The 15,046-nt window shown below is 45.0% G+C and overlaps 1 protein-coding gene across 2 annotated transcripts in view; it reads left to right on the forward strand.

Annotated features, from left to right (window-relative positions):
* LOC130345152 (CXXC-type zinc finger protein 1-like) overlaps positions 1-14,411 on the forward strand; it is a 32,254-nt gene extending 17,843 nt beyond the window's left edge. For both annotated transcript variants that reach the window (XM_056554480.1, XM_056554479.1), the window contains exons 4-14: positions 5,075-5,208; positions 5,359-5,514; positions 6,761-6,913; positions 7,008-7,115; positions 8,506-8,690; positions 8,836-9,043; positions 9,132-9,242; positions 9,329-9,378; positions 11,172-11,268; positions 12,237-12,389; positions 14,048-14,411. In XM_056554480.1, coding sequence (XP_056410455.1) covers positions 5,075-5,208; positions 5,359-5,514; positions 6,761-6,913; positions 7,008-7,115; positions 8,506-8,690; positions 8,836-9,043; positions 9,132-9,242; positions 9,329-9,378; positions 11,172-11,268; positions 12,237-12,389; positions 14,048-14,194 — 1,502 coding nt within the window. In that variant the 3' untranslated portion in view covers positions 14,195-14,411. The remainder of the gene's footprint in view (positions 1-5,074; positions 5,209-5,358; positions 5,515-6,760; positions 6,914-7,007; positions 7,116-8,505; positions 8,691-8,835; positions 9,044-9,131; positions 9,243-9,328; positions 9,379-11,171; positions 11,269-12,236; positions 12,390-14,047) is intronic.
* Positions 14,412-15,046: the final 635 nt, after the last annotated feature.

The raw sequence follows: 15,046 nt of genomic DNA on the forward strand, positions 1-15,046 counted from the left end.
AGTTACAGATGACATTCATGGTCAGAGAGCAGCGGGGATTGGAGATAATTTTAATCTTGGCCATTTAACTAATTGGATGTCACAATATGCTGTTATGTGGGGCCAGGCTCTGTCACCCAGTCACCCCCATTAGCTTGTCATGGTAACCAGTTCTGCCATCATTGTACTCCTATTATTATTACTCCTATGATACTTCTCCTCATATTACAGGAGAAGTATCGTGCATAAAAACTTCTCCCCTATGTGCAGTATAGGGGATACGTTTAAGATCGCTGGGGGGGTCCGACTTCTGGGACCCTTCGCGATCTCCTGCACAGGACCGGGAACGGAGCGCCACGAACCCCGCAGGGGCAGCCGACACACTATTTATCTCTATGATGGTGCTGGAGATAGATAGAGGGGGCGTGTGGGCTGCCGCTTTGTGCGAGGGTCGCGACGCCCCATTTCCCGGGGAGAGCAGAGAGCCCTTGCAGGAGATTGCGGGAGTCCCAGCGGTCCGACCCCTCCGCAATCTGAAACTTATCCCTATCCTGCAGCTAGGGGATATGCTTTTATTCATGATACATCTCCTTATAATGGTACCCATATCAAAAATAAAGATTCAAATTGTCTCACAAAAAAGAAGCCCTCATACAGAAAAGTAAATATAGTTAAAGGGATACTCCATTGGCCAATGTTCCGGCTGTTTTTAGAACATTTTGTTCCAAATGCTGTGCGCGCTGAGGGGGTCGGCCATGCCCCCCCATGACGTCAGGCCACGCCCCATCAATTTAAGTCTATGGGAGGGGGCTTGACGGCCACTACACCCCCTCCCATAGACTTGCGTTGAGGGGACGTGGCCGAGAGATAGTAGCCTCATAGCCCTTGACAAAACTGATTCACCAGCGAAACGTCGGGGAGGCTATCAGTTCATGTTTTAATTCAGCGGCATAGTGGTGTACAATAGTAGGGAGTGAGTGCTGTCACCTGCTGTGCTCAACGCAGAGCGCACAATATGAGTGTGAATAGAATAGACAGCATTCTCCACCCAGATAGGAGAGGCTGCCCTTCTCCTAGACCAACCACATCGACACCGCTGACAATTTTAACATTTGTTTGTGGAGGGTACATGATTTTAAACACGATATAATAAACATTACTATTTTATGGGGGGTTTCTAGTAAGGGTTTCCCCCCGCTAGTGGGTCACCCCTTAAAGGTTTGTTTATGACACCCTCAGTGTGCACACAGCCGGAACACTGGCCAGTGGAGTACCCCTTTTTAAGGTTTTTGTAAGGGGAGGGTGAAAAAATCGGAAATGGACGACCTTTAAAGGAGATATCCAGTGGTGAAAAACGTATCACCTATCCTAAGGATAGGGGATAAGTTTTAGATCGCAGGGGGTCTGACTGCTGGGACCCCTCATGATCTCCTGTACGGGGCCCCAACAGCCCGCGGGAAGGGGGCGTGTTGACCATCTCTCGAAGCGGCGGCTGACACGCCCCCTCAATATAACTCTATGGCAGAGCCGGAGTGCTGCCTTTGGCAATCTCTGGCTCTGCCGTAGCGATGTATTGAGGGGGCATGTCGGCGGTGATTGACACCCGCTATCTGGCCAGCGAGCCAGGGCCCCGCGATCTGAAACGTATCCCCTATCCTTAGGATAGGGGATACGTTTTTCAGCGCTGGACTACCTCTTTAACCCCTTCAGGACCAAGCCCATTTTGGCCTTAAGGACCAGAGCGTTTTTTGCACATCTGACCACTGTCACTTTAAACATTAATAACTCTGGAATGCTTTTAGTTATCATTCTGATTCCGAGATTGTTTTTTCGTGACATATTCTACTTTAACATGGTAGTAAATTTTTGTGGTAACTTGCATCCTTTCCTTGTGAAAAATCCTAAAATTTGATGAAAAATTTGAAAATTTTGCATTTTTCTAACTTTGAAGCTCTCTGCTTGTAAGGAAAATGTATATTACAAATAAAAAAATTTTTTATTCACATATACAATATGTCTACTTTATGTTTGCATCATAAAAGTGACGAGTTTTTACTTTTGGAAGACACCAGAGGGCTTCAAAGTTCAGCAGCAATTTTCCAATTTTTCACAAAATTTTCAAACTCACTATTTTTCAGGGACCAGTTCAGGTTTGAAGTGGATTTGAAGGGTCTTCTTATTAGAAATACCCCACAAAAGACCCCATTATAAAAACTGCACCCCCCAAAGTATTCAAAATGACATTCAGTCATCATTTTAACCCTTTAGGTGTTTCACAGGAATAGAAGCAAAGTGAAGGAGAAAATTCACAATCTTCATTTTTTACACTCGCATGTTCTTGTAGACCCAATTTTTTAATTTTTACAAGGGGTAAAAGGAGAAAATGTATACTTATATTTGTAGCCCAATTTCTCTCGAGTAAGCACATACCTCATATGTCTATGTAAAGTGTTCGGCGGGCGCAGTAGAGGGCTCAGAAGGGAAAGAGCGACAAGGGGATTTTGGAGAGTACGTTTTTCTGAAATGGTTTTTGGGGGCATGTTGCATTTAGGAAGCCCTTATGGTGCCAGAACAGCAAAAAACCCTCACATGGCATACCATTTTGGAAACTAGACCCCTTGAGGTACGTAACAAGGAATAAAGTGAGCCTTAATACCCCACAGGTGTTTCACGACTTTTGCATATGTAAAAAAAAATATTTTTTTTTCACTAAAATGTGTGTTTCCCCCCAAATTTCACATTTTTCCAAGGGTTAATAGCAGGAAATACCCCCCAATATTTGTAACCCCTTCTCTTCTGAGTATGGAGGTACCCCATAAGTTGACCTGAAGTGCACTATGGGTGAACTACAATGCTCAGAAGAGAAGGAGTCATATTTGGCTTTTTGAGAGCAAATTTTGCTCGGGGGGCATGTCGCATTTAGGAAGCCCCTATGGTGCCAGAACAGCAAAAAATACCCACATGGCATACCATTTTGGAAACTAGACCCCTTGAGGAATGTAATAAGGAATAAAGTGAGCCTTATTACCCCACAGGTGTTTCATGACTTTTGCATATGTAAAAAAAAAAATAATAATTTCCACTAAAATGTGTGTTTCCCCCCTAATTTCACCTTTTTGCAAGGGTTAATAGCAGAAAATACTCCCCAAAATTTGTAACCCCATCTCTTCTGAGTATGTAGGTACCCCATAAGTTGACCTGAAGTGCACTATGGGCGAACTACAATGCTCAGAAGAGAAGGAGTCATATTTGTGCATTTGAGGCCTAAATTAGGGATTTGCATAGGGGTGGACATAGGGGTATTCTACGCCAGTGATTCCCAAACAGGGTGCCTCCAGCTGTTGCAAAACTCCCAGCATGCCTGGACAGTCAACGGCTGTCCGACAATACTGGGAGTTGTTGTTTTTCAACAGCTGGAGGCTCTGCTTTGGAAACAGTGGCGTACCGGACGTTCTTATTGGGGGAGGGGGGCTGTGTAGGGGTATGTGTATATGTAGTGTTTTTAACTTTTTATTTTATTTTGTGTTAGTGTAGTGTAGTGTTTTTAGGGTACAGTCACATGGGCGGGGGATTACAGCGAGTTTCCCAGCGCAAAATTTGCTGCATCTCAAGATGCGAGAAACCCACTGTAAAAGCCTCGCCCATGTGAATGTACCCTGTACATTCACGGGGGTGGCGGGGCGGGGGGGCTTGCATCAGCTGTTGCAAAACCACAACTCCCAGCATGCATGGTCTGTTAGTGCATGCTGGGAGTCATAGTTTTGCAACAGCTGGAGGCACACAGGTTAGGAAACACTGAGTTAGAAACAGACAATGTTTCCCAACCAGTGTGTCTCCAGTTGTTGCAAAACTACAACTCCCAGCATGCCCAGACAGCTGAAGGGCATGCTGGGAGTTGTAGTACGGCAACATCTGAAGGGCCAGATGTTGCTGAACTAAAACTCCCAGCATGCCTGGACAGTCAGTGCATACTGGGAGTTGTAGTTTTGCAACAGCTGGAAGAGCACAGATTGGAGACCATTATACAATGGTCTCCAAACTGGGGCCCTCCAGATGTTGCAAAACTACAACTCCCAGCATGCATGGTCTTTAGTGCATGCTGGGAGTTATAGTTTTGCAACAGCTGGAGGCACACAGGTTAGGAAACACTGAGTTAGAAACAATGTTTCCCAACCAGTGTGTCTCCAGCTGTTGCAAAACTACAACTCCCAGCATGCCCAGACAGCTGAAGGGCATGCTGGGAGTTGTAGTTCGGCAACATCTGAAGGGCCAGATGTTGCTTAACTAAAACTCCCAGCATGCCTGGACAGTCAGTGCATGCTGGGAGTTGTAGTTTTGCAACAGCTGGAAGAGCACAGATTGGAGACCATTATACAATGGTCTCCAAACTGAGGCCCTCCAGATGTTGCAAAACTACAACTCCCAGCATGCCCAGACAGCCAAAGGCTGTCTAGGCATGCTGGGAGTTGTAGTTTTCAGACTCCTAGAAGCAGCAGTGAAGATCTTCACTGCTGCTTCTGAGGACCATATACTCACCCGTCGCTGCTCGTCCACGTGGCCGGTCCCGCGCTGCTCCTCGGTCCCGCCGCTGGATCAGGTAAGTCCGCCGGTCCCCTCCTGTTCCCCCCCGTGTGCCGCAGGTCCCCGCGAGCCCCCGCAGCCTTCGTCCCCCGTTCTGCCCGACTTCCAGGGGCGGGCAGTGCGGGGGATCTGAACTTTCACCCCAGATCACTGTGATTGGTCCACAGGGACCAATCACAGTGATCGCTGACCAGGACCATCAATTGATGGTCCTGGGGGTCAAGCAGAAGTTGTCCCCTGCTGGAAACAGCGGGACTTCTGCCAGTTAACCCGTGCGATGCTGCGCATCGCCGGGTTAACTGCATGTCATTTATAAACGCCGGGATGCGCGAACGCACTGCACAACCCGGCGTTTATATATGACATTCTGCGGGAAGGGGTTAAGGAGTTGAAGAAAAGAGAAAATCAGAAAAGTGTTTCTGAAACCACATGTAGTATCAATACTAGTCGATGAGAAGCAATTCCATTTAGAAAGCTGGAGATCTTTTATCTGTTTGTTTTTTTTACTATTCAGAGAAATATCCTCATCTGGAGATCAAATACCGACACAAGAAATCCAAGGACCGGGAGAGAGAAATGGACAGAGAAGAGAATGAAGATTCACAAAGGAGCGACAAGAGGAGGAACAGCACCAGCAGCGCAGGAAAGGTAATGTGTCCCCTAGTATAGGGCAGCAGTCAGGTGACAAGTCTGTACGGGACCAGGAGTTGTCTCTCTGGTGCCTTATCCCAGGTAAGACCTAAGATCCTTAATGTGGCGCAAGAATTGTCTTATACGCTCCTTGTTTCCCGACATCAGATCAAGCGATCGGCCCGTATGTGCGGCGAGTGCGAGTCCTGCAGCCGCACGGAGGACTGCGGGCAGTGCGACTTCTGCAGAGACATGAAGAAGTTCGGAGGTCCCAACAAGATCCGTCAAAAATGTCGTCTCCGACAGTGTCAAGTGAGAGCACGGGTACGAAAGAGTGTTAATATGACATCATTTACCCATCGGGATATAGAGTATTATTGAAAGTTGTGTAAGTTATTAGTGTAAGTTGTGTTACCTTGTGATGTGGGTGCTACAGGTTACAGCTACGTTACAACTAGTTTTTATATTGCTTTAGCACATAGATAATAAAAAATGTAGTAGCTTTGTGAAAGGTATTAAAGGGGTACTCCGGTGGAATATTTTTTTTTTAAATCAATCGGTGCCAGAAAGTTAAACAGATTTGTAAATGACTTCTATTAAAAAAATCTTTACCCTTCCAGTACTTTTTAGCAGCTGTATGCTACAGAGGAAATTCTTTTCTTTTTGAATTTCTTTTTTTGTCTTGTCCACAGTGCTCTCTCTCTGCTGACACCTCTGTCCGTGTCAGGAATTGTCCAGAGCAGGAGAAAATCCCCATTGCAAAACCTATGCTGCTCTGGACAGTTCCTGACATGGACAGAGGTGTCAGCAGAGAGAGCACTGTGGACAAGACAGAAAAAAAAATTCAAAAAGAAAAGAATTTCCTCTGTAGCATACAGCCGCTAAAAAGTACTGGAAGGGTAAAGATTTTTCAATAGAAGTCATTTACAAATCTGTTTAACTTTCTGGCACCAGTTGATTTAAAAAAAAAAAATAAATAAATAAATAAATGTTTTCCACCGGAGTACCCCTTTTAATAAAGAAAATAAAATAAAAATAAGTTACTTATTGTTTAATTTTTACAACTCTTATGCAAACTATGCGTCTCCAGAGTAACAAACATAATACAAATTTTGCATACTGTTATCCTGCTCTCATACAATCTTTCCTATTTCTTCTGCCTTGTGCTAATACATTTTGGGAAGGAAGTACAACTGCAGTGTCAGACTACACCGGTGTTTCCCAACCAGGGCGCCTCCAGCTGTTGCAAAACTACAACTCCCAGCATGCCCGGACAGCCTTTGGCTGTCCGGGCATGCTGGGAGTTGTAGTTTTGCAACAGTTGGAGGTGCCCTGGTTGGGAAACACTGGACTACACAGAGGTTGTTGGTAGTCTGTTACCATGGAGACAGTTTGCATAGGAAGCTGACGGTTTTCCTTTTTAAGCTCTTATATGAGTTTTTTATAAGTTTTTCTTGGACAATCCTGTAATATAGAAATTCTGGTCATCTGGCACATTGATTTTGAATAAAAGAGCATTTTCTGTTCTACACTATGATTTCACTGCTTTGGGTTCTGCTTTCTTATTCAGAAAATGCTGCGAGTGAAAGATGACGAATACTCGTACAGAGACACCCCAGAGCCGTCCAGTCTGGCGGGTTCACTGTCTGACGACGACCTTCCTCTGGACCCAGACTTGTATCAGGCGCTCTGTGTCGGAGGAGCCTTCGATGACCAGAACCTGGTAACTGAGTGATGTTAGGTGTTGGTGGAGATGATCTGGCGGGGGGGGGGGGGGGTGTCTGTTATTGACTTAACCATCCTTGTGTTTTCCATAGCCTTGGCTCAGTGACACGGATGACACGCCATTTCTGGACTCTGTTCTGAGAAAGAGAGCTGTCAAAGTCAAGCATGTCAAGAGGCGGGAGAAGAAATCTGACAAGAAGGTAACTGATTGGGCCCTTACGCTTTTTATTCTGTAGAAACATAGAATGTGTCGGCAGATAAGAACCATTTGGCCCATCTAGTCTGCCCAATAATCTGAATCCTATCAATAGTCCCTGGCCCTATCTTATGTCTATGTGAGAAGGAATGGCTGCAGACTTTACCTGAAAATGTGCGCAGGTAATATCCACAGCCGTTTATAGTGTTAGAAAAGAGGATCAGATGTGACAAAATCAACTTTACGTGCTACGAAAAACTTCCGGGCAGAAATAGGTTTGCACTGCAGACTTTAAAACAGTGTTTCCCAACCAAGGTGCCTCCAGCTGTTCTAAAACTACAACGCCCGGTATGCCACCTTGTACTTTTTACCACAGCAGGGGTTAAGGTTATATAGACTTTAATGATTTCAATGAAATCAGAGTGCAGGGTAATTTACAAAGGTGCATTAGATCAGTGTTTCCAAACCAGGGTGCCTCCAGCGGTTGCCAAACTACAACTCACAGCATGTCTCCTGGGCATTGTAATTTTGACCAAAGCTGCGGTGTAGATTATATAGAACTGTGTAATACTTTATCATTTGGGGGCACTGCAGGGTAGCTCACACAGATACATTAGATCAGTGTTTTTCCCAGACAGTGTGCCTCCAGCTGTTGCCAAACTACCACTCCCAGCATGCCCGGACAGCCTTTGGCTGTCTGGGCATGCTGGGAGTGGTAGTTTGGCAACAGCTGGAGGCACACTGGCTGCCCTGGCATGCTGGAAGATGTAGTTTTGCAACAGCTGGAGACACACTGGCTGTCTGGGCCTGCTGGGAGTGGTAGTTTGGCAACAGCTGGAGGCACACTGGCTGCCCTGGTATGCTGGAAGTTGTAGTTTTGCAACAGCTGGAGACACACTGGATGTCTGGGCATGCTGGGAGTGGTAGACTGGCAACAGCTGGAGGCACACTCACTGCCCTGGTATGCTGGAAGTTGTAGTTTTGCAACAGCTGGAGACACACTGGCTGTCTGGGCATGCTGGGAGTTGTAGTTTGGCAACAGCTGGAGGCACACTGGTTGGGAAACACTGATCTAATGTATCTGTGTAAGCTACCCTGCAGTGCCCCCAAAGGATAAAGTATTACACCGTTCTTGTTGAAATCTTTAAAGTCTATATAACCTACACCGCAACTTTGGTCAAAATGACAATCCCCAGGAGACATGCTGGGAGTTGTAGTTTGGCAACCGCTGGAGGCACACCGGTTGGGAATGTAATCACCTATGTAGCAGGGATGAAATTCTCAGTGAATCTGCAACAGAATCTGTAATGTGCAGATTCACCCTCATGAGGAGCCTCTGTGTAATGCTGCACATCCAACCCCCATCCTCACTGTCTTATTACTTGTCTCCTCAGAAAGACGATAAATACAAGCGACACAAGCAAAAGCAGAGACATAAGGACAAAGCCAAGCACTCGGAACGCATGGAAAGCCGGGACTACTCCTCCCTGCGCCAGTGCTTGGGGCCGAGCTGTGTGCAGCCAGCCAGGGCCGGTTCTAAGTACTGCTCCGATGACTGTGGCATGAAACTGGCGGCCAAGTGAGTCCAGCAGCTCCGTCTGTTTCCTCCATGATCAGATGTCTTATTCTACATTTGTATATTTCAGGCTCCTGAGCTTCGTCCTATTCTAATGCCTTGCAGCGGCCATTTACTTTACTTCTCTCTGCCTCCTTGTTTTGTTCAGTCGCATCTATGAGATCCTCCCTCAGCGCATCCAGCAGTGGCAGCAGAGTCCGTGCGTCGCCGAGGAGCAAGGCAAGAAGCTTCTGGAACGCATCCGTCGGGAACAGCAGCAGGCGCGCACCAAACTGCAGGAGATGGAGCGGCGCTTTCACGAGCTGGAAGGCTTAATCACCAAAGCCAAACAGCAGCAGATCCGAGAGGATGAGGAGGTGGGACCAGATTTAGGATGGGGGGGAGGTGCACGGACACGTGATAGGGTTCATGTTTGCTCATATAATTTATTTTCTTTTGCAACAGACAAACGATGGGGACAGTGATGACACCGACCTGCAGATCTTCTGTGTATCTTGTGGACATCCCATTAACCCCAAAGTGGCTTTAAGGCACATGGAGCGCTGTTATGCCAAGGTAAGTCGAGCAGGACAGAGTAGCTAGCAACATCAGCCGGATCCCTTTAGTTTTTCTGACATACAATATTCCTTTTATCTCACCAGTATGAAAGTCAGACGTCATTCGGATCCATGTACCCAACAAGAATTGAAGGGTAGGTTGTATACAGTGATCCCCCGACCTACGATGGCCCAAACATAAGATCATTTCAACATACGATGCTTTTTTTATGTCGGGGCCTTCGCATAAACGGCTATCGGCAGCGCAGACTGCTTCAGCTGCCGCCGGATAGCTGTTTAATGTGCCCCTGTGTGGTCCGGTGAGTCACTCACCTGTCTCCGATGTTCCGGACCGTCCTCTTTGGGCTCCACTGCATGGCCGTCGCTCTCCGTCGTCGCCGCGCACGCCGTCCCGTCATCCAATAGGAGCGGCATGCGTAGCGACGATCCTGACCAGCGGTGACAGTCCGGAGCAGCAAAGACACTCCGGGGACGTGATGACAGCGAGGATCCAGGGCAGCGAGGACACGTGAATATAACTTTCTATACTGTACTGTATTACTATTGCACGGATCCCTCAACATACGATGGACTCAAGTAACGATGGTTCATTTGGAAGGAATTTCCATCGTATGTTGAGGGATCACTGTATTGTGATTTCCCAGCTCTGCTGCTCTTTACTTTATCATATGACATGTTTACACAATGAAATTTCATGAGGATTTCAGTAGGGCTGCAATTAGAGATGAGCGTACTTACAGTACATTCGATTCGTCACGAATTTCTCGGCTCGGCGGTTGATGACTTATCCTGCGTAAATTAGTTCAGCCTTCAGGTGCTCCCGTGGGCTGAAAAAGATGGATACAGTCCTAGGAGACTCTTTCCTAGGACTGTATCCACCTTTTCCAGCCCACCGGAGCACCTGAAAGCTGAACTAATTTATGCAGGATATGTCATCAACTGCCGAGCCGAGAAGTTAGTGACGAATCGAATTTACTGTAAGTTCGCTCATCTATAGCTGCAACAAATAGTTATTTTTATAATCGATTAGTAGGCCGATTTATTTTTATTTTTTTTGATCGGATAAATGGAAAAAAAAAATTGGTGCGTGATCTGTAGATTTTATTGTTACCAATTTAGCATTCTGGGATGTAAAGTGACAAAAAAAATGCAAATCTGGCGATTGCTATTTTTTTTTCTTGTTTATGCCATTTCACTGTGCACTGGATTTATATAGTTCAGGGATTTTCACATGGTGATATCAAATATGTTGTTGTTTTTTTTTGTTGTTTTTTGGGAAAAAATGGAAAAATAGTTTGGAAAATAGTGGTGATTATTTTTATTATGGGAGGATTTTATTGACATTTTAAAACAATGTTTTACACGCTTTTTAATTGCTCATATAGATAAATGCAGTACATATGTACTACATTGATCCATTAGATCTGCACTCTATTATGATGGCCATTTAGATGCCACTGTCTACTTTGACAGTAGCATCTAAATGGTTAAATAGCAGACAGCAGAGATGGCTCCGCTTCGGCTGTTAAAGGGGGTACCCCACTGCTCAGCGTTTGGAACAAACTGTTCTGAGCGCTGGAGCCGAGAGCTTGTGACGTCATAGCCCCGCCCCCTCATGACGTCACGCCCCACCGGGGCGTGACGTCATGAGGGGGCGGGGCTATGATGTCACAAGCTCCCGTCTCCAGCGTACGGAACAGTTTGTTCCAAACCCTGAGCAGCGGAGTACCCCTTTAACTGCAGTCCTCATTTGCTAAGTATGAAGCATTTTTTTGGGGGAAAATAGTGGTTTTGGATTATTTTTATTATGGGAGGTTTTTATTCCCATTCTAAAACAATGTCCTGTGTGCATAGACCTGCTGCCATAGAGAATCCTTCCTGTTTTGTTATCAGCTCGCTTCCTCTTATGAAATCACTTTGTTTTCAGAGCAACCCGTCTCTTCTGTGACGTGTACAACCCGCAAAGCAAAACCTACTGCAAACGTCTGCAGGTGCTGTGTCCTGAGCATTCCCGAGACCCCAAGGTAAACTCACACGTCTTGTGTTAAAGTTATCTCCTATACAAAGGATAGAGGATAAGTGTCTGATCGCGGGGGTCCCTGCGGTTGTATCTCCTGCATGGCGTCTCTGCTTTCCCATGCAAGGAGCTGTGTTGAACCCCCCCCCCCCCCCCCGCACGTATCAGTGGCCAATATGACCCCTCCATACTGTGTTTGTGCTTCCCCGGCTCTCCCATAGAGATACATGGAGGGGGCGTGTTGACTGCCACTTTTTCCGAGGGTCGACAGTCTCTTTGCTTGGAGTGAAAATCGCTCTGTGCACGAGGAGAGCTGGGTCCCGGGCAGGAGACCACAGGGGGTCCTAGCGGTTTCCCACCCCCTGCGATAAGGCACTGGATAGGGGACAAATTGTCCTGCACTGCAGTACCCCTTTAAAGGGGTACTCCCGTGGAAAACTTTATTTCATTTATTTATTTATTTTTATCAACTGGTGCCAGAAAGTGAAACAGATTTGTAAATTCCTTCTATTAAAAAATCTTATTCCTTCCAGTACATTTTAGGGGCTATAAACTACAGAGGAAATGCTTTACTTTTTAGATTTCTCTGATGTCATGACATCACTGCTCTCTGCTGACCTTTGCTGTCCATTTTAGGAACTGTCCAGAGCAGGAGAAAATCCCCATAGCAAACATATGCTGCTCTGGACAGTTCCTAAAATGGACAGCAGAGGTCAGCAGAGAGCACTGTGGTCATGATAACAGAGAAATCTAAAAGGTAAAGCATTTCCTCTGTAGTATTCAGCAGCTAATAAGTACTGGAAGGATTAAGATTTTTTAATAGAAGTAATTTACAAATCTGTTTAACTTTCTGGCACCAGTTGATAAAAAAAAAAAAAAAAAATAAAAAAAAGTTTTCCACGGGAGTACCCCTTTAATGGTTACTAACTGGTAAAACTGTCGGTAGACATTCACTTTTGTGTTTCCTCTCTCCAGGTGCCGGCAGATGAGGTGTGCGGATGCCCCATCGTGAAGGACGTGTTTGATTTGACCGGTGATTTCTGCAGGGTTCCCAAGAGGAAGTGTAACCGCCATTACTGCTGGGAGAAACTCCGCCGCGCTGAGGTGGACCTGGAGCGCGTTCGTGTGGTACGTCTCGTATTAGAGGAAGCTCGTGGGTTGTCTCTCAATCTGCTGGGACTGAATTTAAATAAATCAGTGGTGCCTTTCATGAGTTTTGGAAGTTTCCGAACAAGCGTCTAAGGCAGTGGTTTTCAACCTGCGGACCTCCAGATGTTGCAAAACTACAACTCCCAGCATGCTGGGAGTTGTAGTTTTGCAACATCTGGAGGTCCGCAGGTAGAAGACCACTGGTCTAAGGGGTTCACATACTTAATGAAACATTTGGATATGCTGAATCCTAAAGGTAGCCATAAACTTTCAATAACTGTCAGCTGAATGTTTGTTCGTCTGACAATTATGTCTCTCGATCTCCCTGTGCACATGGACGATCCGCATGGCTGAATGTACATGTTTCCTTTATGCAAAGGGGAGGAGTAAGCTGCAGTCAGATCTGGTTGCAGCCTATCTCCTAAAGGCATCTGTGCCTTTAAATAATAAATATAAATAAATACGGCCCCCCCCATACCCATAGTAAAAAATAAAAAAAAAAGCTATTAATTAAGATATAGTGAACAACTTATCCTCTATCCAAAGAATAGGGAATACGTTTTAGATTGCAGGGGGTCCAACTGCTGGGACCCCCTGCAATCTCCTGTACGGGAGATTGCCTCTGCTTTCCCCGGGAGCGGCGCATCACAACCCCCCCAACCCCGAAGAGGGGGCCGCCACACCCCCTTCATATATTTCTATGGGAGAGCCATTTGGCTATGTCCGGCACTCTCATAGAGATATATGGAGGGGGCGTGGTGACCCTGCTTAGTGCGGGGGCTTGGCACGCTGCTCCTGTGGTAGAGCTGTGGCCCAGTACAGGGGATATGTTTTCACCGTGAGACTTCTCCCTTAAAATATAACGTAAATGAAACTATGGTGAATGGCGTAAATGTAAAAATCAAGTTACAAACTAAAAACAAGTAAAAAAAAAGAAAAAACACAATTTTTTATATATATATATATATATATAATATATTTTTATATATATATATATATATATATATATATATATATTATTTTTATTTTCTTTTATTTATATATATTTATGTATAGACAAAAGGATAAGTTAGCCAGCACTATTGATTCCAAACTATTATACGGACCTGGCTTACAGGTGCAGGCTGCTGGGCTAAATATACAGCAACAGAAGAATACAGCAGCACAAAGATATAGATAAAACATGAGTATATAGATACAACATGAAAAGCTATACATCTATGGTGCAATAAATGGAAATATAAAATTATGAAGTAATGAAACAGTGAGGTACTTAGCTTGCAATTTGGCGGCCAAATAGCTTGGACCGTCCCACCACGGTAAGGTGACCTCATTTGGGACGGACCCTACACTATGAATATGCCTTTGTGTGATCAGTTCAGCAGGCATTGCAGGATCAGAAACATCCAAGACACCTTATATACACATATTCTTCTGTTGCTGTGTATATGTGTGTGTGTGTGTATATATATATATATATATATATATATATATATATTATATATATTTTTTATATATTATGATTTTTTATTATTATTTTTTTTTTTAAGTTTATCATTTTTTAAACATGGTAAAACATGATAGAAACTATAGGCTGCCAGTCACTCAAGCACATTCTCCCCTTCTGTCTTTTGCAGTGGTACAAGCTGGACGAACTGTTTGAGCAGGAACGTAATGTCCGCATGGCGATGACTAATCGTGCTGGCCTCCTGGCTCTCATGTTACATCAAACCATCCAGCACGACCCCGTCACCACGGACCTGAGGACACACACGGAGCGCTGATAGAAGGGGGGGGGGGGGGGGGAGGGCAGGGGCTTTTCTACGTAGAAAGGTGTTTTTTTTTGTTTTTGTTTTTTTTATTTGTCTAAACTTTTATATAGATCGTGTTGGAACCCAAATTTAAAGAGACTGTAAATGGTGTTCGGGTGACCTCTTGTACTGTGTGTTATCCCAGGTGTCGTCTTCTCACATTGTATAAATTACGAGGCAATAGATCAAACACTCGTGGTGACCGACTGATTCTTGCTTGATGTCTTTAGCTTAGACCGGTGTCTCCACGCTGTGGCCCTCCAGCTGTTGCAGAACTAAAACTCCCAGCATGCCCGGACAGCCGACGGCTGTCCGGGCATGCTGGGAGTTGTAGTTTTGCAACAGCTGGAGATCTTCACTTTGGAGACTACTGAACTAGAGTAAACACTTTAAAGCAAGTGGGCTCAGCATTATACACCTATAAAATCTATACCAGAGGGGCTGCTAAATGTATCAATACATAGACACTACACCAAATAGAAGAAAAGGAGATACACAACCCAGCGCACACCCAAATTTATATATATCTCAAAGTTTATTAAGTATTCCATGTATAAAACCAGACAAATATTTAAAATCACTTAAAACGGGCCAAAAGGCCACTGCACAAAACAGGGAGGGGTTCACACCAGGAACTCCTCCCAGGGCGCCTGCTTCTCACAATATCATTGAACCTGTTCCTCTGTATTAATGTGCACAAAGAAGCCAAGGAAAGATGGAAAAATCTCCAAAAGGCATCAAATTATAGATTAGACATTCTTATAATATGTGAACAAAAGTTAGATTTAATTTCCATCATTTACACTTTCAAAATAACAGAAAACA

The sequence above is a fragment of the Hyla sarda genome, unplaced genomic scaffold, assembly GCF_029499605.1.
Source record: "Hyla sarda isolate aHylSar1 unplaced genomic scaffold, aHylSar1.hap1 scaffold_746, whole genome shotgun sequence".
In the NCBI taxonomy this organism is placed as follows: Eukaryota; Metazoa; Chordata; class Amphibia; order Anura; family Hylidae; genus Hyla; species Hyla sarda.